The sequence below is a fragment of the Hoplias malabaricus genome, chromosome 17 (assembly GCF_029633855.1).
Source record: "Hoplias malabaricus isolate fHopMal1 chromosome 17, fHopMal1.hap1, whole genome shotgun sequence".
NCBI lineage: Eukaryota > Metazoa > Chordata > Actinopteri > Characiformes > Erythrinidae > Hoplias > Hoplias malabaricus.
Window position 1 is genome coordinate 1,081,796 of NC_089816.1, and position 21,720 is coordinate 1,103,515.

The 21,720-nt window shown below is 37.7% G+C and overlaps 1 protein-coding gene across 2 annotated transcripts in view; it reads left to right on the forward strand.

Moving 5' to 3' along the window:
- The first annotated feature begins 327 nt into the window (after window positions 1-327).
- diaph2 (diaphanous-related formin 2) overlaps window positions 328-21,720 on the forward strand; it is a 159,673-nt gene continuing 138,280 nt past the window's right edge. For both annotated transcript variants that reach the window (XM_066649669.1, XM_066649670.1), the window contains exon 1: window positions 328-448. In XM_066649669.1, the coding sequence (XP_066505766.1) occupies window positions 359-448 (90 nt within the window). In that variant the 5' untranslated portion in view covers window positions 328-358. The remainder of the gene's footprint in view (window positions 449-21,720) is intronic.

The following is a 21,720-nucleotide window of genomic DNA, read 5'->3' on the forward strand; positions in this document are numbered from 1 at the left end:
AACACTGTGTCCACTCACTGTTCACTTTGTTAGAGACACTCCACCCTGTAGAGGTAAAGTCAGACAGTAGCTCACCTGTTGATGCACAGTTTGTGTTGGTCTTCCTCTAGTCTTGACAAAGACGCTCTGCCCACAAGCAGATGGAGTCTGATACTCTCAGTAAGTTACGCTGGCCTCGCTGTCAGGATTTTGTCAGTTGCGTTCTGTACATCTGCATATACTTATGTGTATCATTTCTTACTGGCAATGTTACCAGTCAGACGTGAAAACAATATCTATATAGACATGTGACATGTAACCTATGTGATATGTTTTTTTTACAGTATCCGCACAGACCCTTAAAGGCAGTTTGGACACAATGGAGCGCCACATCCAGAGACTAGAGAATGACATCAAGAACTTCCCCAAGACGGACGACAAGCAGGATAAGTTTGTTGAAAAAATGTCAATATCCTTTTATGTGTTTTATTGTCTTTGTCTTCTTAAAATAACCGATGTTTTGTAGTGCTGTTTTACACCACAATAACCCAGACGCTGATGCGGTATATAACACCATGTGACAGTGTGGCTTAGTCGTCTTTCTGGGAAATTAAAGGCTGAAATTGTTTGGAATAATACGTATTTGTTCCAAGGTTGTGGTTGACTTTTTGGATGACAGGTTTATAACAGCTCATAAGAAAGACGGAAAGATTAGTGGGGAGTGTCCTGATGTCCCATCACTTGTGCTGCATGGATATAATGAGTTTCAGCCTGTAAATAGATGGCTCAGAGTACTACAGAAAAGATTTATGAGGTTTAGAAAGTATTGTAGTTGTCAGTCAGTTGTGCCATTGAATCAAGCGTAGAGGTTGTTTGGATAGATGTGCGCTATTACTGTTGAACGAAAACCAAGAAAGAAAATTAGATTTTTAACTTTCAGTTTATGGTATTGTAAGCTTTGTTTGGAGGAATAAGTAATGACAATTTGCCTATTCATTATGAAATTTTAACACACCATAAACGGCACCTGGTGATTAAAAATGGTGATAAAAAGTGAGACTAGAGCTGTGCTCTAACGTATCATTTGCGAAAATATTGTCATTTAATGACAACGATTTAAAAAAGTAAGTATTGTGATATCGCGATAGTCTAACCTACTCTTTCAGAAAAAAAGGTACGGTAGAGGGACAGTATTGGTCACTAAATGTAAAAACTGTGTACATTTACCTTTAAAGGTACAACAATGTTTAAAAGTTCCATAAAGGTACATTACATCCTCTCATCCATTAGGAGAGAGAAATATTTGTAATCTTTCATTATACCATTATTCATTATATCATTCTAAAACCAGTCTTGGAGGTAAAATGGAGTGTATGAAATCAGCACATTTTTAAAATCTGCAATTATATTAAAATAAGGTAGAATTCTGTTCCCTAATTAAAGGCACTGAATATGTAAACTTGAGCGTCCCACCACAGAAACAGCAGAAGGTACCACCACAGTGACACATTTTCGTAGAGTGTATTGACCTCATGCAATTAGCCAATAATATGGAATATGTTCTTTACATGAGTCATTTATGCACAGTGAAGTCTGGTGGAAAGTGGCTCTGAATTATTGAAATTACATTTGCAGTAAAATAGAACTTTGTAATATATATATATTACATATAATTCATATAAAAAATTAATTCATTCATTCATTATCTGTAACCCTTATCCAGTTCAGGGTCGCGGTGGGTCCAGAGCCTACCTGGAATCATTGGGCGCAAGGCGGGAATACACCCTGGAGGGGGCGCCAGTCCTTCACAGTGCAACACACACACACACATTCACTCACACACTCACACCTACGGACACTTTTGAGTCGACAATCCACCTACCAACGTGTGTTTTTGGAGCATGGGAGGAAACCGGAGCACCTGGAGGAAACCCACGCAGACACAGAGAGAACACACCACACTCCTCACAGACAGTCACCCGGAGGAAACCCACGCAGACACAGAGAGAACATACCACACTCCTCACAGACAGTCACCCGGAGGAAACCCACGCAGACACAGGGAGAACACACCACACTCCTAACAGACAGTCACCCGGAGGAAACCCACACAGACACAGAGAGAACACACCACACTCCTCACAGACAGTCACCCGGAGGAAACCCACACAGACACAGAGAGAACACACCACACTCCTCACAGACAGTCACCCGGAGCGGGAATCGAACCCACAACCTCCAGGTCCCTGAAGCTGTGTGACTGCCACACCACCTGCTGCGCCACCCTCATATAAATAATATATATATACAATATACAATTAATATAGATTTTTTGTAACAGTGTATTAGTGAAATTAATAAAAGTATTTTTCATTGTTTCATCATATCACCAAGATTATCATGAAAATACCAAGAAATATCGCCCACCCCTAAGTGAGAGACAAGTTTAGTCATTTGCAACAATGTAAAAACTCCTTTCCTACAGAGAGAAATGATGTGGTGGTCTCTAAAGCCCTTGGTGCTCCTGAAGGCATACTTTGTGAGAAGGAGTGAGACCTTTATCTGATGGATCCACCTCACAGAGGGAGTTGAGCCTCGCAGCTATTTATACAACGTTCCTTCACTACTTCTTGTTTCCCTGTGGACCATAATGGAGTGCTCTTTAGCCATGTGTACTTATCACAGAGCACCGATTCAACCTCCTGACCAGCCACAGCCCTCTCTCTTTAACTTCCTGAGTTCTCCTTGCGCTTGTTTCGTCTCCATATCAGAGTATGTTTGCTCCACTGCGAGCTAATCTCAACACTTTAATTCAATTAGTGATGCTCAGGCATTTCCAGGAGTCTATTAGAAAGAGTACAGGGATCTGACAAAACTGATTTGGGGGTTTTACTTAATCACATGGAAATATTTATATATTCAAATAGAAATATTGGCCATGAGACTAGGGAAAAAGTTGTCTTTTCTTGCTCAGTTTTTTGCTCTGTTTTTTTTTTTTTTTTGTCCTCCGAATCTGAGTGACAGGCCGACTTTATTTCCCCCTAGTTATTCGCCTCTTTTATTAACTGCGAGTAGGACTCATTAATCAGTGATTTATCAAGTCAAAAAGACTTCCCATATGTTCCCTGAGAGCAGGAGAGACAGCAGTTAACCTTATTTTAGCTCTTTGTTCACGAGCCCAGTGTAGAGATTTATGGAGGCTTGCGCTGCACTTTGGGTGGTGTAAGAATAATAGCATCTGCGTGCATTAGCGATCTGCTCCGAGTCAATGAGTGGTGCTTTAGAGTCAAGTGATTAAGGAAAGGTAGCTCTGTAACGGTGGCAGGTTGAGGCTGAAATGAGGACAGAGTGCTGTTATCGATTAGACACGTCCTCTGAAAATTTGGTCTTGAGTGAATGGAAACAGAATAGGTAGAAGGGTCTGGACTTGCCAGTATCTCTGCAGAACTGTTAAAGAACAGCTCAGGAGTAGCGACCAGGTTTCATCAGGGTTGACAGACTGGGCAGGATTATGGTCTGCTTGGTGATCTGAGGGGTTTAAATTAAATTCTATTCTACCTGGTTGAAAAAAATAATAACCACACATCATTGATATGGAAACATTTAATGGCATTCAGCCTTTACAAGAGCACAGCAGTGTTAGAGAGGTTGGGTACCTGTTTTTCTATGTTTAATTCTCAAAATCGATCTCAGTGGAGAGTGAGTGCTGGCTATATATTGCTAGATGGGGTGAGGGGCCAGGAAATCTTGGCAGATGTAGGTCCCAGAAACTTCAGGTCCCAGAATGCATTGTGTTGTAGTGTTGTGCCCTGAATGTAACCAGATGATTTATTTTATAATGTAAACAAATCTATTTGAGGTTATGGAGCTGAAGTACGCTGACTTGCTGAGACTGGCTGAGGTGAGAGAATGCGGGTGACGGGCGCATGTAAGACTGTGTATAATTACAATCAAAGAGCATGCACAGCTTGATTCTAGGGGGATGTAGACCTCTTTAGTCCTTCCTTGGCATTAGACAAGTTGAGCATTGGTTCAAGTGCAGATTCATTTTCATGCTTTTCAGTATAGAGACTATACACAATGTAAGTGGACTATTAGTGAACATTAAAAAAGCTAATTCACTGTTTATAAGGGTTGTATTATAAATGTTAGGCCATAGAGTGCTACTAATAGTGTGTGTGTGTGTGTGAGAGAGAGAGAGAGAGAGAGAGAGAGAGAGATATTGAATTTGTGAAAGGGGTTTATGAAGGGTGGGTGAAGTGTGGGGTGAAGGAGGGGTTGTCGCCATAGCAACTGCCCCATAATTCCCTCTTTATGGGGTTGACCTGAGCATGACCCTTTAACTGACGAGATACTTGACATGATGTGATGTGGGACACATCGATTGACGCTCTATGAGCTCACATTAAAAAAATGACATGGTACTGATGCTTTCTTTCTTTCTTTCTTTCTTTCTTAATGTGCTATGTATTCACAGACAGGTTTGTTGCCTCTAGATATTACACCACAAAACACTATCCTCCAGGAGTTGAGCTGGGATTCAATCACTTCTGTATTACACACTTTGTATTTATTTATATATTTATTTATTTATTTTTAACAATCTGGAGCGCTGAGAACTGTGTAATTTAATTTCACCTGAAATCACACTCCTTCTTGTCATTTTTACCCCCCCCCCCAAGTCCCCCGCCCCAAGTCCCCCACCCACAACACACTCTCACAAGTTTCTGCTTCAGGGAAAGCCAACACAATGTGTTTGTGAAGAAGCAGGTTTCACATGCAGAACATTTGTTTCTTTCCTGTTTTTATGGAAGTGCAAACATCAGATTTAGAACCCTGCCTTGAAGGAAGTAGAGAAGAATGGAGGATGCAGCAGATTTTATGAGATAAACAAGCATAAGATTCAAGGCAAAAAGGCAGGCATTGCCTCTGTTTTTTTGTAAGTACGGTCTCCCCAGCTTGTTTAGATTATATCACCATCATAATAACAGCCTTCTTATAGTTCAAGTGCTGACATTTTGTGATATAAAGATAGGTTAAATATCGCATTAGATTCACATAAAGATATCAGAGCCACTAGAACAAATATGCATTGGTTATGCGTATGTCATGTTTCATGGCAGTATACAGGTGAGATATAATTCTTGTTTCTGTTTCTGTTTCTAAAATAGAAACAGAAACAGTGTGGGGTTGTGAGGGACAGTGATTAATTGGGGAAAAAAGTAAAGGTAAAATACAGATACATGCATTTTCAACATGGCCATGTGTGTATTCAGATAAAATTCATTCATTCATTCATTCATTATCTGTAACTCTTATCCAGTTCAGGGTCGCGGTGGGTCCAGAGCCTACCTGGAATCATTGGGTACAAGGCAGAAACACACCCTGGAGGGGGCGCCGGTCCTTCACAGGGCTGTTCAGATTTTGAGTTATTGAGGAATAACTCAAACATTACCCTGGACACTAGAGCATTTTCTTGAATATTTCACAATGAAAAAATAAGAATTGATAATCGGCTCCTAAATAATGTGCATTAATTACCAATTTAGACGACCTTGTTTGTCAAGTTTCCTCAGTAAATCCCCAACACAGGTTGTTAATTTCAAGTACATAAAAAAAAAACAAAAAAAAAACAGTTATTGAAGCTAGTGGCTCAAAGCACATCCCTGCAAACTGTCCACACAAGCAAAAAATGTTTCATCTGTGCAACATTTATTGATGTAAATGGTTTATTTTTTCACTCCATTACTGTAATATATGCAAATGACTAAGTGGTGTGTTTGTTCAGCAGTTTAGTGATATCTATCTATCAGAAGTAATGGGACGCCACAAAGGCTTTTAGTTGAACTATAGCCCCCCGGAGAATAGTAACTCAGTACAGCTGTGTTTTGTGTGTGTGTGGGGATGGGGTTGGGGATGGGGTTGGGGGCGGGTGGTTCTTGGTGTTAGGGGTGGTTCTCCTGCATGGGAAGTCTCCATAGGAAAGTGAAATTCGAGAAAAATGTCTTTAGCTGCAGAGCTGCACTGGACTTTCTTTTTTTATTTAATTTATTTTACTCATGAATCTTGAATTTTGATATGGACATGCAGAGATTTGCCAGATTATTTCATTATTAATGTGTTTGTTTGTTTGTAGAGGGTCAAAATAATAAAAAAAAAACCTGCAACTGCTGGCTAAACTTTATACAACTGGATTATTCTATGCAGCAGTTTGCCTCAAGGTGTTGATCCCCAGCCATCCATCAGGCAATACTTGGAATTTCCTAGAAGCTCTAAACTGCCTCTATATTTACCATAAAAATTAAAAAAAGCAATAATATTATACGAATTAATCTTAAATGTCTAGTCTGTGTCCTCATTTAGAAAGAAGTGAAAGTGTACTTTGAATTTTTGTTGTGTTTCCATTTCCATTTTACCATACTTTTCTACATTTTCTGCTTTTCATCATTATATTCCTACAGCACTAGCCAACTTAAAAAAAAAAAAGGACTAAAATGAATTGATTATGTTGTGTCTTCATGTGTATCTTATTTATGTTCTTATAAATAGACTTTTTATAAAAAAAAAAAAGGTTGCGCAAGTCTCATTAAATGCATTGTTTTTTTGTGCATCATATAACAGCTCTGTTCAGAAGAAAGGTGCTGGATTCTGGAAAGTTTCCCAGAAGTAGAGTTTTATTGTGTTTCACAATTGACACGTCTCATTTTCACTAGAATGTAATGTATTGTGAGGAATGTGGGGGGATTTATCCGATGATATACTGCATGTGATAATGCCATGCTAAATTAAATCATATTCAGTCTAGTTAATGTATTTAATTTTCTCATTATGAGGCTTAATTGAATAAGATTAATCAAATGATTTATAGATGCTTTTGCTTGTTATAAGTGACTGTATCTAATGAATATATCTTACATTTTAAACAAGTGAAATAGTCTGCAAATAGGTTGAATAATAATAACATCATCATCATCATCTTTTCCGCCTATCCATTTCAGGGTCGCTGTGATAATCATAGCATGATGAGTAATAATAGATATATTACTAGGTTTATGGTGGTATGACCTGTTATGGTAACATTTATTTTGCACTGCTCTGTCTCTTCTAACCCTGTGGTCAAAGTAGCACATGTACTGCTGACCTCTGTGTTTCCAAAAGTTACTAATGGGGAGGTGGAGCAAAAATATGCGAAGAAAGCTTGTTTTTACAAGAATTCTCAACTAGCTACAAGTTGCACACACAGCAAAAATGCTCTTTATACAAGAGAAATCATCATCTGTAGATCTATTGAATAAACCTACTTTTTCTCATGATAAGATAGTTTTAAGTAGAAGATGAAGCAGCATGTTTTTAGAGAGTGGTTTATAAAACATTTCACCTGGAGAAAGTGTCTTATTCAATTGACTAAAACGTTCTGAAATGTACTCAGTATTTTGTGCCTTTTTTTGCTCACTCTTTCTTCCCTAATAAAGACAAAACAAAAAACAAATACAAGTAACAAATGTTTATATCTTGAACACTGTGTTGTAAACATGGTCACAATTACAGGTGTTAAAAAGCGTGATTTTATTTCTTCTAGGCGCTCTGGTTCCCTCCCACGGTCCACAAAATGCGTTGGTAGGTGGATTGGACAGTCTTTTAAGAAAAAAAGAAATGGTTGGAAGAATAATAATAATAAGAAAACTTAAGAATTAAAAAAAAGTGTAATTTCTTAATTCGGTCACATTAATTATATGTATATTTATTTCTGAATCAGTTGCAATTATCTGGCAATGAAATGAGACACTCTCTCCAGATGAATTCACGTTTATAGGACCTAAGAATCCATACATATGATTCTTGAACTTGTAATATATGTGCAACAATGTAATAATTTGAATTACTTCACATATTCAGGATTTATTGTGCTTTCAAATTTTAAGAAAGGAGACTCTACTCATTCTTTAGGCCAGGGATCAGTAAAGTACAGTGTTCAAATGAACATTACTAGTGTTAGCTAAAGTGAAGAATACAACAATTGCCCATCTTTTAGAGCGTCTACATCAGCTCCTTTCAACGAGAAGCAGGTTTCCATCCACACTCACACACGTTCTGTCATAAACCACAATGTAAATTCCTACAAGATTGTGTCCCTTAGTCTAGAGTGACTTAAATAATTATTACTTTATGATATGTCAAATCGTTTTTTTTTTCTGTGTATATGTTTACTTTTTCAGTTCGGCCGCTCTCAAGGGATGACAAACAGCAGGCTGACCCTTTGGTTAAAAAGTTTGAGAACCCAAGCTTTAGGCCATTGTAGTGATGATTTATTTGCAGTAAAACACTGTACACATTTTTCGAGCAAGCTTTAGCACCTGTTCAGGAAATGTGTTCTTTCGGTTGCTTTAGGCATCTTGAAACAAACTGAAAAACACACAAATACAGCACCAACATGTTCTCTGTCAGCCATAAGTCTCTGGACATGGCAGTGTGTTTAGAAAGCTTTTTTCCCCCTTTCCCTTCAAGGCTGTGTGACCTGAAATGAAATGTACTGGAAATTATTCATGGGCATTTTTTTTTATACCAGATACATGGCGTATTGACACATGCTCATGCATATTTATTGATGAACTTACACATTTTATTCTTCTAAGAAGGCTTTTCTATACTAGATGTCAGAACATTAGCATCATGAGCATGAGTAAGGTCAGATATGGATGTTGGATGATTAGTTCTGGATCATAAACACCACTACAGCACATTCCAAATATTGGGTGGAGCTTCAAACCTCCAGGGAGCGTAGTTCCACCACTCAACAGCACAATCCTGGAGTCTTTATACCCCTGTACCTATTTAGTGCTTGTCCATGGTTCTTGCTGTTTAAATGAACTGGATTTACTATTTTTTAGGCTTGTGTAGGGCTCATAGGCACCTACCTCAGTGCATCCCATGTCATTTCACTCACTGGGATGTACAGCTCAATACCAGTGGGCTTTATACCCCTCTAGCCTAAATTTGTTGAAGTGCATAGGCTCATTTCATTCCATGCTTTTCTAGGGAAATTATATTTACAGTTAATGTACAGTAATTAATGTAGTTGAAATCACTAGCATAAAAAGTGTACACAAACTTTTACATGTAAAGTATATTTCCAAGACTGTGTGATGGTGATTCTGTGTCGTATTTGTGCTTTCACTTAGTGGTAAAGCTCTGCTAATTATGGAATTAGGTCACCCTCTGAATCTGGAGGCATGTTTATATCAGTGCTGCTCTCGTGTTTGCAAATACTTCCTTCATTGCTTTGGAAATTGTGCTTGAAAATATATATGGAAAATAGAGACCCAGGCCTTTCAGCTGAAGTGGGAAGTAAAGTAAATAAACAAGAACTGGTGTGCACTAGATTTAAGTCCAAACTAGGTTTAAACGAGTCAGTGTATATGATCAATCCTCTTTTGAATATTTAAATGTATTAAAAGTCTTATCAGTGATAAATTCATAGAAAATTGAATTTGTTTTACATCATTGCATCCAGGGAATGTGTCATTTTCCATTGGCAGACGCTTGAAACAAGTCAAACTTCCACTTTCTCCAAATTAAATGACTTTCAAAATAAAAGTCTCTAGAAGTATCTGCAAATAAGTCTTAGATTTATTTATTTTTCATTTTGCAGAGAGATTGGTATGGAATACATATTGGCCTTTATTAGTTGTGTTTATATCCACACAATTACGAGATTGTTTGGGAACAATAGGCCACATTAATTCAGCATGCGTCACAAGGGACGTTAAGATTTTAATTAACAACCCTCTAATAGGTGCTGAGCCCCAAAAACAATATCAGGCCCAAATAATCACTGTGTTTTCAATGATGTTGGTCATAAAGAAAGGGGCTGAGGGAGAGTAGAATTGGCACTGAGACTCTGATTATGTCGCTGTCTCAGGGAGATTTGTGTTTTTTTGGGGGGGAATGTCGTCAGAGCTGTGTGTTGTGTGTGATATGATTTTGCATATTCTAATTATGCAAATTAACTCCATTGACTCAATGTGTTGTTTGTTGGGGAGGGCCAGAGAGAAATAGAACAAGGATCAGTTTCTGCTGCCTCTCCACATTCCCCAAATTCCTCAAATCCCAGTTCTGGAGCTTGGATAATTCAGCCCAACCCCCTCTCGCTGTGGGACAAGCGACCATATCTGAAAATGTAGCTTTTCAGGAGAAGGAAATACCTCTTAAAAATGTCTCAACCTCCTTTTATTGGAATTTAATTGGAAATCATTTTACTCAGTTTAATTTTTCAACACTTTTTGTGTTCCTCTTTTACAAAATATCACTACAATGTAAAGCATACATTTTGCTGTTTGCAAAATAATAATTAGACATAAAAAAATGTTAAGCAACAAATTCTGAGGTAGAAAGTTTTGTTCTGTTATCTGTGATTTGTAAATCAATCTAATGGAGGATACACTGATAGATATATGCTAACTATAGCATTGCGGAAGTGAACTGGATATTCTCCACTGTACAGCTGTATAAAATGGACTTTCAGATTTGTGTTAATATTTTTAAGATGTATGGTGTATTTGCAATGGATGTAAATCTTGGTGAAAATATAAGAGATGGGAGTGGTTACTCGATTCACACATTGCATTAACACAGTGTGGATCAGACACAGCAGAGCTATCAGAGCTTTAGACTGTCACTACTGTTCTGAGAACAGCACTCCCACAAGACATATACGGCCCTTAACAACCTTTTCTTCTACTGCTTCAAAATAGATAATGGGTGAGAAGATGGCAAAAAAAAACCTTTACTAATCCTTCACCCAATTATTATAACTGATATTATAAACTGTCCATTTGCATGGGATTAAAATAGCCTGAAATATTTTCACTGCTCATTTACAGTAGGTAAATGGCTCAGAAATCTTTCCAGAGGTGAGAGAACGCACTCCAGAAAGATGAATGAAATGGTCTGTTTGGACAAAAACCGCTGAGATACTCCAGTAATAATGACTTTACAAAATGTCCCCAGGTAAAACCAATCCTGTCTGAATGGGGCTTTAGTCTTATTTATTTTAGATCTGTTGCTTTATTTATAGTTATTTGTCATTGTTTTATAGTTTAAACTATATTTATTAATGTGTATTAACCCACAGACTCAATATGATCCACAAGGGGGTACTGTTAGTATTTGAACAGTTTTGGAGTCATAGCATCAATAGCAGTGTAGGGATTGTGGATGTGTTCTGGGATTTCTTAATAAATCAATTTTAAACATGGCTGCATACGTGTGGGGGTCATTCTCTATGGAGCATGAACTGTTTAACTTAGTGACTACAAAGTAATTTGAGTCTTCATTTCATGTGGCTATACATAGAAAACGTAAACTTAACTGGAAGCTGAAATGTTGCACATGTACCTAAAAATCCCCCTGTCCAATACTGAGCATGAGCCAGAGGGGTATAAAGCACCCAAGGACTGGTGATGGTACTTTGTTCTCTAGAAAAAAGGGAGCTTTATCCATTAGCTTTGGGATGAGTTGTTTGTGGTCCAGAACTAATCTGTTAACATCAGTTCCCGATCACACTAATGTGCCATCAGATCCACACAGCAATGTTAAATTGCCTCTAGGGCAAAGTCTTCCCAGAAGAGTAGAAATACTCACTGCAGGAAAAAAGGCACTAACTCTTGATTAATACTCTTCATTTAAAAGAAAAAAAAATGTTGGGCATGCAGGTGTTCGCAAAGAGAGAGAGAGAGAGAGAGAGAGTAAGAGCGAGAGTGTTCATGTCAGTCTCCTCTGAGTTAATGGAGCTGCCAAATCAGTCCCACTTCCCTGCTCCTAACGAGACGCTGATTGTGGAATTTCCAGGGAGTTCACTCTCAGAATAAACCTCACATCAAGACGTTTCTCCATCTGACCGACACGGTGAAGGGAGAAAAACCATACTGCATTAAAAATTCAGACAGGGCAATGACAAAAATGTGATTTATGAAACATGATTAGTGAAATATGTGCACTCCCTCTGGAAGTGTCATTTTTATTCAAATGGAGAGCAGAACTGATGTGTTTCTCTGGAGACTCCAGCTCAGACCCCCGGAAACACTCCAACATTCAATGATGTGATCTGTTTGGCTGAAATTTATAGATTGTAACATGAGAAAATCTGATGAACAGATATATTAGAGTAGCAGTAAAAGAAATAGACTGTCCAGGGCAGCAGAAATGACTAAATAAGTTCAGTTTAAAGGGGCAATTAGTCTTTTTTGTGCTATCAAAATGAACAAACTATATATAAAGGAACACTAGGTAAGATTTGGTATTTTTACTTCTGGGCTCCCACTACATTTGCCGAGTGTAATTCACTTTTACAGCACTATACAGAAATCAAGAGGGAATGAGAGGGACTGGTTTCCTATCCTCCTCCAAAAGTTACATAATGTGGTTTCTGCATTGCTGAGCAAATTACAGGCCCCCATTACAGGTCAGTGGGGCATCACAGTGATGTTGAAGCTGTACATTTATGGTAAAAATACTACCTAGCGTTCCTTTAACAACACAAACAATATAAAGTGCAAATCACATGTTATGAAGAATCCAATAGCTTTGGAGACGCTGAATTATTCTTCATAGAGCCGCCCCCCATGAAAGTGGACATTTTTAAGCTATAGGTTTAGTACAGAATCTCAGACACATCCAGGCAATTAGGTGTCAGTATAATAATGTGTAAAAATAATGGACTGAGCCCTGTATGATGCATTTGGATATTAATAATAATTACATTAGATTTTAAGTAAAATTCAGATATAATTACTTCTGTTTTCATACTCTACTCACTTTCTTCAGTTTTGTATTTATTTTTATTTATTTTTCCACCCAGATCTTCATTTTTCCACCCTTTTTACTGATCTTTACTTTCTCTTTTTTATATTTGAAGGTTTTGCTGATGCATTCTTTTCCTACAGGAATTTCTTCTTTGCTCTCTTCTTTTGAGTTTTGATCAGAGATGCGCATATTAGAGCTTCACATAACTTATAAATCAGTGCAATGAAACTTTTATATGGACAATTACACATGAAACTCCTTGCATGATCGTTCTGAAATTAGGAAATCTATGACGATTTTCAGAAATGTTTAAATCCAGTCAGATGCTAAAGAGAAATCCTGGAGAATTTTGGTGTTCTTTGGAGTTTCTGAAAATACATTGCCTCAACAAATAAATAAAATGGTCACACATCATTATTTTGACTGACAGCATCTGGCTTAGATTTTAAAGCCTAGTTTTCCAATTAACCTCATGAACTAGTGATTTTCTTATGTTCACACAGGTGCCCCCCCCCCCCCCCCACCCCCAAAATCCCATCAAATTGTGCTTGTGAAACTCCTCTTATTTTCATGATGAATCTTCATGATTCAAGTTCACCAAACATTTAATTGATCTCTATTGACTGTAATTCAATATTTATTCCATTACACCACTGTTCTTCCTGGTTTTAATAATGAAAGAGTCAATTCTTAACCCAGTTCCATTAATTTCAGCAATGTCCAGTTGTTTTCTTTGCTTGATGAAAACCAATAATTAGATGCTTTTGAAACAGAGTAACCTTTTTAGCGCAATCATATGACATGTCAACCACATGGTTGTTTAAGAAATGAGAAGCTAGTCACCACTGCAGTTAGGATTGAAATAATTGCTACCAGCTACAACATATTAATCACTGCAGTAATCACTGGATCATAATCACTTCATAATTTGTTTATTTCAATCCAAAATTAGACTATTTTATTTTGCCATAATATGTTTTTCCAAGAAAGGCAACTACCATTGTTTAGATTGTGCTCAGAATCACTCCAGGCTTTCTGCTTTCTGAAGGGAAATAGTTGATGATCTCTCTACTGCTTATTTATTTATCCATTACTTCAGGACACACCTCCTGGCTGCAGAAGTAGCTTATCACATGCTTTAAATTTCCTTCTAAGTAAGCTTTCCTCAAGGAGGAGACTAAGATTGAAGAAGCCTTTAACCATTGCCCAGGCCTCTTGAAATACTTGTCCGGAATATTGAGATCAGGGGACACTTCAAAAGTAACACCAGTAAAACCCATTATGTAATGGCTCCCTTTTAAAAAAAAAAAAGTCCAGTTAACGTTGTACAGACAGAGTAAGAGTCCACAAGATTGGTTTTGTCTTTTGGCACATAACATTCAGGCTGTATTCATTCATGTACTAAAATGAAGAATAGACAGCTTTCATTAAAAACCTATACTTATCTTCAACAGGTATTTCACAGCAAAATATTATCTTTTATTAATTAATATTGCATAGAATCAATTGAAAAAGCCCAAACTCAATGATATGCTGAGCCACTCGTCTTGGAGTGCCTTTCACCACTAAACGTGGCCATGAATTGCCTTCTTCTACAGGGCAGAGTTGACAGGGTCAAACTGTGGGCGTAGTTTACGTCTTTTAATGAGCTTATTTATATGTGGCTTAATGTACAAATTCACAAAATGCAGCTCAATGATGAATGAATTTACAAAAATATCTCATATATATATATATATATATATATATATATATATATATATATATATATATATATATATATATATATATTTACAGGTTAAAAGGCTGACCTTAGAGTTAAAGGTCACATTTAATACATTTCAAAGTGTCTGGTCCAACATGGATCTTGTCTATTTCATACTGAAGGGCAATAGTGGTGAGTGTGTTTTCATTAAATCTTTATCCCTTTTTTTGCATAATACCCAAACACGTATTTCAGCTGCAAGAAAAGCAAAGGCAATATTTCACTAGAACAAATGAGCTCTTTTCGCAGTATATTGCACTTTCTCCTCATTAGACTAATGTAGAAATATTATTTGACGGTTATTTGAGATACTTTTGCTTGTTTAAAGTGATTTTGCTTAGTTAAAGTGTGTGTTATTTCACTGCCAGGTTTGCTTTATTATTTGGAAAAAATGCAAATTAAAACAAACTAGAAATAGGTTGAATAATGTTTTTACACCAAATTCACAATGAGAAATACTACATATAGTAACTAGATTTCAGATTATTTATATTGTTATTAACTTATTAAAACATAATTTTCACTACACAGCAGATGTTTTGATGCCTGTCTTTCTAGGGCCATGAGACAATGTAATTAAGTTCTGAAGTTTATTCTTTTTTGAGCCAGACTCCACTCCATTACTCCCAACCTGCCCTCCCACCCACCACTCTCACTCTGCCCTCCCACCCCCCACTCCCACTCCCACTCTGCCCTCCCACCCCCCACTCTCACTCTGCCCTCCCATCACCCCCCCTCTCACTCTGCCCTCCCATCACCCCCCCTCTCACTCTGCCCTCCCACTCCCACTGCCACTCACACACACCCTCCCCCAGACCTGGGTTTAAAGCTGTCTAATAGATGCTGTGCTGTGTCGTTCATTTGTCTTGGGCCTTTGGGGTTGATGTAGAGCTCTGAGCACTTGTTGCAGTGCTAATCCTGCAGCGACAACAACTCTGTCTGTCTCTCTCTCTCTCTCTCTCTCTCTCTCTCCTGTTGCTCACTCACCCTCGACACCCTCTCTCTCTCTCACTGCTTGCACGCCTGTCGTTACGCCTCGTGATTTCACTTTCATTTCCACGTTTTAATGGAAAGAACAGACTCCTCTCTCCACTGAATCGAGCCATTGTCGGCAAATTACTTTATCACATGCAAATGCAGCAGCGGGGAGAGGTTGATTTTCTCTTGGAGAGAGAGGGAGAGAGAGAGAGAGGGGGGGGGGGGGGGATTTTACATTTGTTTTGGAGTGTGTGGCAGCATTTGGAGAATTGGAGCTGCTCCTGTTCTGAGCCTTGTTTTGTTCTGTTTTGTTTTATTTGGTGCATTGTTGTGGGATTATTGAGAGGATTGTGATACTGTAAAGAGTATGGACAGATAATCTCAGATACACAAAGCTCTCTTTATGATTTCAGCACAACGGTAATGAGCCCTGTCACCAATTTGGAGCGGAAAAGAGTCCTGAGCTGCTAATCGCTCCACTAGTGCCTCAGATCTTTGGAACGGAACAGGGATTGTACCCATTCCTCGATGAGTACAACTCCTCGAGAGATACAGTCTTGAACATTTCTCTTGCTCTGCTCATGCTTTATGTTTGGAAGTGTTTGGTTTGTTGCCTATTCTTTAAGGTAATATGCCAGGAATCAACATACACTCATATAAATTATATTAAATGAAATAATCTTAAATATATGTGATTGTGATTTTTATTTTACTTCATTACTGGAACACAGCAGCTGTCCCTTACATTGTGTGAAAATTTCATGAGGAATGAACCAATAGAAGTGTTCTCCCCGTGTCCGCGTGGGTTTCCTCCAGGTGCTCTGGTTTCCTCACACGGTCCAAAAACACACCGTAGGTGGATTGGAGACTCAAAAGTGTCTGTAGGTGTGAGTGTGTGAGTGTGTGAGTGTGTGTCTGTGTTGCCCTGTGAAGGACTGGCACCCCCTCCAGGGTGTATTCCAACCTTGCACCCAATGACTTCAGGTAGGCTCTGGACCCACCGCGACCCTGAACTGGATAAGGGTTACAGATAATGAATGAATGAATGAATGAATAAACCAATAGAAATGCTCCAAAATTATTCGGAATAAAATCTTTTTACTTTGACTTCCTTTGGAAGTCAAAAGATTTTTTCTTCTCCTGTAAAGTTACTATTTTGATGAGATTTTTTATTGTTCTTGTAAAAATATTATATCACTATTGAACAATTTTTCGAGACATTTTGTAAGTTTTAAGTGATTTTATCCAGAAAAATATGACACAATGGCCGGTTTGTAAATTTAACTGAACTATGTCGTGAAGCACATCTAACTATTCACCAAAGAAATAAAGACCTTCTCCAGATATAATCACTGAAAACTAGTTAGATATTAGTAGAATAATCATATAATGTTCTTAGAGCAATAATGCAACAATAAGCTTTCCACATTTAGTGTTTGTTCTGTTCCATGACTCTTCAATGTCTGTTCTGTATCCGTCTGTCTCCTTCTATCACTGTCTTTTTCATTTTGTCTCTTTCTGTATCCCTCGGTCTGCATTTGCCTTCTAATTTCTCTGTCTGTCTCCTTTTTCTTTCTGTTTTCTCTTGTCTTTGTTTGTTGTCTTCTGTTCCCTTCTGTCTCTGTCTTAATCTGTCTCCGTCTGTGTGTCTGTCTGTGTCCTTCTGTCTCATTCTGTTATGTTACTCTTCTTGTACTCGGGCTCCTGCCATTAACCGGACATATTGACTTCACTTGCCTCTTATGAACCAATTAGCAGGTCCATTATGCAAATAAAGCTACTAATTATGGCTTGCGTGCAAATTAAATGTGACGTTATAACGTCAGTGCTGGGCTGTTCTGGCTGGGAGTCTGGCTCTTAAAGCATACACATTTCCTCAACATAATTTCCTGGACACGTCCTCGGACGGGGCTCAGCGAACTTGGAATTGAGTCGGAGGAGGGAGCTAAAAACACGCTTAATTAAAATTAATCTGAGACCATCAGGAACACTAACAGTTACCAGCCACAATCTGATGTTAATCTGCTGGGGTTTCTTCATTAATTGACAAAATTAGCCTCATCAATCACGAGGATGCAGCCCTGAGCTGAATCTTGTCACCATCTGTACACACACATACACACACACACATACACACACATACATATATATCCGAATATACACGCTTCAGAGACATTACAGAAAACTAATTTACGTACACTGCAATAAGTAATGCCTTAACATATGAAATCATTTTTCATTCTGAGATTTTTAACTCATGGCTATAATCCAAAATTTTGTAGTCAGTGTCACTGCAGCGCTGAGAATGTTCTACCACCTGCAGTATGCAGAGAAACACACAAACTACAGTCTGTAATTGTAGAACATTTGAGAGCTGCTATATGGTCAGTGGAGAGATTGAGAGGAAAGCCGCGTCTTTACCAGTGATAAGAAGCTGATTCTGAAAAAAAGTTGAGTGCATTGTAGTGCATATTTATTCAATGACATGTACACACAACAGTATATATTTGATCACTTATTTTTTACATTTTAGGGGAAGCTGAGCTTCCCTTACAGTCTTAGAACAATCGCCACTGATATATATATATATATATTAAGTTTTAGGCACCAGAGATTTTAAAAGCTATTTATCCGAGCCGTAAGGGTTTATTTGCTAAAAAAAATAAACAAATAACAAATAATGCCCAACATTAGAATAAAGCCAAATAACTTTATTCCAGTGAGTGTAATATTCTGGGTGTAAATGTGTTGGTTTTGACTTTTTCCAAATCTCTCCTTGTGGAGTTTGTATTATTTGAGGTTATCATCCCATACCTAGTTTTAGCGGTTAATTAATGATTGTAAATAATGTGTGGTGTTGATTTAACAAATTCATGCAATCAAGGAGAATCTGAACAAAACATGAAACTCACTCCCACCTACTTCTTTATAGAAAAACAGTTGTCTTATATTTCTTATTTGTTTTATTATTTTTTTTACTCTGATTATGTGTGTGTGTGTGTGTGTGTGTGTGTGTGCATGCATATACTACACAAGGTAGTATATGCACATTGAAATATTGAAATATACAAGCTTCACAGGACACAGAACTCTTTAGCTGCATGATCAGAAGAGTGTAAAATAAAAGGCTTATTGTTTAGTGGGTATTTTTTCGTCCACATTACCATGTCTGAAATTAGCTGTTTACACCCAAGAATGTGTCAAGTAGTTTATATTTAAATTTATTTTTCACTTCATTAAAAAAAGAAAGCAGACAGAAAATTGCCTTTGGTGAAAATTAGATGGGAAAAAAACATATAAAATACAGAAATACAAACGTTTGGTTCTCTGACATCCTCTTATTATTTTGCGTATTTCTATATTTAGCTGAGGCTCTGTGGATTTAAAGACATGTAAAAACAGTTTCTCCTTTAAAAGATTCTCCAATACTTTAAAGAAATAATGAGTCCTCAGTGATGTTTTCTCAGGAATATTTTCAGAAACGCTCATATAGAAGACTAGAGTTTTCACTCATCTTCATTTATAGACACAGACTTGTTTAACTCATAGCAAGACACACCACATCTAGAATAATTGTAAGGACTGTAAGTGAATACATCTTTATTATAGTCAGTTGTTCTTAACATTTCTCTCTACGAAATTATTGTAAGAATATTAGACTGTTGTTCATCACATTTGTAGATTATTCTAAACAACAGACTCTATATAAACTAGATAATCATGAAACAAAAGGTAATCTTCTGGAGCAGCTACACACAAGTGACAGGGGTCTACAAAAGAGGTACTGACCTCCCAATGTTGGTTTATATGTTCTTTGTGAGAGTGATCTACATCCAGTGGCTTTGGTACTAGTTTCTGTTTCTGATCCAGAGCAAGTCATTCAACTTTAGTACTGTACCGCACTATTGTTTAAGTGGCGAATACCTTCAAATGCTCACAGCAATGTTCCCAGTATCCCAGAATACCACTCATTTCAGAAGAAGGATGAGTTCAATTCCCCTAATTTTGGGACATGTAATACAGATCAAAATGGATACGATAGACTTCCTTACGACCAAATCATCCAGTCCAATGTTTAACCTGAAAAATTAGCCAGAAAACACAGTATCATTTATATTCTCCATTTACTCTAATGTGACCCTTATCTTTGACCTGCTGTCCATCCAGTGGCCAGAAATCAAATTTGCATATTCAGATGGTCAGTTATTTCTCTTCATGATCTAATAATAAGACAAATATCTGCAACACTCTCATTTTCCAGTGGTATATTATGTGTATATTATCTGTATATTAACTTTATCTCCTGAGAAGATGGGCTCGGGAATGTTCTCTACTTTAACAGCATCACATTAGTGCAAATGTGATCATCTCTGCTGCTGCAGGAACAGATATATGTCAAAATAAGAGTCTAATTCCCTTCTGTATTCAAGCTGTGTTGTAATTATAGCCATAGGACTTTTTATCCAGTGTTTATACTGTATAGAGACTTCTCCATATGCTTGATTCCATTAGAGACAGTAATGTGTGCACTGCAAAGGAATGATCTCTTATTAAATGAATTCATCTTAAATCTAGTCAGTGCATGGTGTAATGCTCATTATGATGTTGTAGGAATGTGATTAGACCGTTAAAACAACGCCTAGACTTTTTTTTGCAAGTTTTAAGTGTCTTTATCAAATGAAAGGGTATGTTTTCCTTTGGCAGATCACGTTGCCTGTTTTATTCTTCATTTTCCTTGAAGCAGGTCAATGGATGACAGCTCTTTCACTGGTTAAATCACTTGAACCTAGTATGAGTTTCTATACTTTTGAGAGGTTCCATTATATGAAATTAATATATATATATATATATATATATATATATATATAAACTGATAGTAAACAATACTAAATAATAAAATATAATATTAATAACGTAATAAAATATATTTCGCTAATAAAAAAAACAAGTTTAATGAATCCAGTGAAATACTGTCACAAATGCAACCTGAAATAGCACACACTCCTGTTGTTAGCTGTGTATTTCGTCGGCTGGAGTGGTAGCCTACTTTTAAGTGGATTGCTTATTGCTTCACTCCAAAAGCTCATGTATTTGTTTTGTTTTAAAGAGAAAGATTACAGCTTCTACTTTTACTGGGTACTACTTAAGGATTTGTCAGTGGAACGACTATGGTTCTGCTTCTGCTGGAACCGAGAGAGACCTTGGATTCACTCTCACAGATGAAGACTTATAGCTTATCACCGACTTTTGTAAATCTGGATATTCAGAATTCATTCTTGGCCAAAGGAAAAGAGCCAGGTCCTGGAGCCTGGTCTGATTTCAATGGGATATAAAAAAGAGTGAAAAGGAAAGTGTGTTACACCTGTGATCTGTTACAAATTGCCTCTTGTCTTCTGTGGTGTGTGACAGCTCTCTCTCTCTCTCTCTTTCTCGTATCCCTATTCTATCCCTTTCTTCTATCCCTTTGGTTCTTTATTTCTTAAATAATGCACCATAAAAGTAGCTCTTTTGTACCATATAAATGATTAATTAAATGAAAGGCAGCAGTGCTCTGGTGTCTCAGGTGGCTGTGCTGTTAGCTGGTTCTTGCATCATTCAGTATAACCCACCCCTCTTCTATTTCTCCACCTCTACACCTCTCTATCCCTCCATTCCTTCATCCCTGCTTCCCTCCACCTCCCACAGACAAAAATACACATCACACCAGACCTTCATTCTCAAACTCGATCCAAGAAGGGCAGAGGAGTCAGGTTTAGGAGTTCCTCCCAATCATCTGCCATCTGCTTTCCGGAGCCTCACCTATCTCAGAATGTGTGCGCGTGTGTTTGTGTGTGTGTTTGTGTGTGTGTGTGTGTGTGTGAAATGCAGCTTGTATAGCCTCAGTAGAAAATCTTGAAATGTAATGAGATGCTGTGAAACTGGGTTCCCTCCATGCTCCATCTCTTCAGCCCTCAATCCGTTCCTCTCCTCTGCATCCCCCTCTCCTTCCACCCTGACATTCCTCTAACTTTATTTACCACCATCCCTCTCTCTCTCAATTTTTCTTATTCATCCTTTCCTTCATCCCTCAAAACCTCTATTCCACCATCCCCCAAACTTTTACCTCTTTGTCTTTCCACCTCTCTATCCCTTTATCCCTCCTCCTTCCCAAACTTGATCCAAAAAGGGCAGTGGAGGCAGATTTGGGGGTTTCTTCC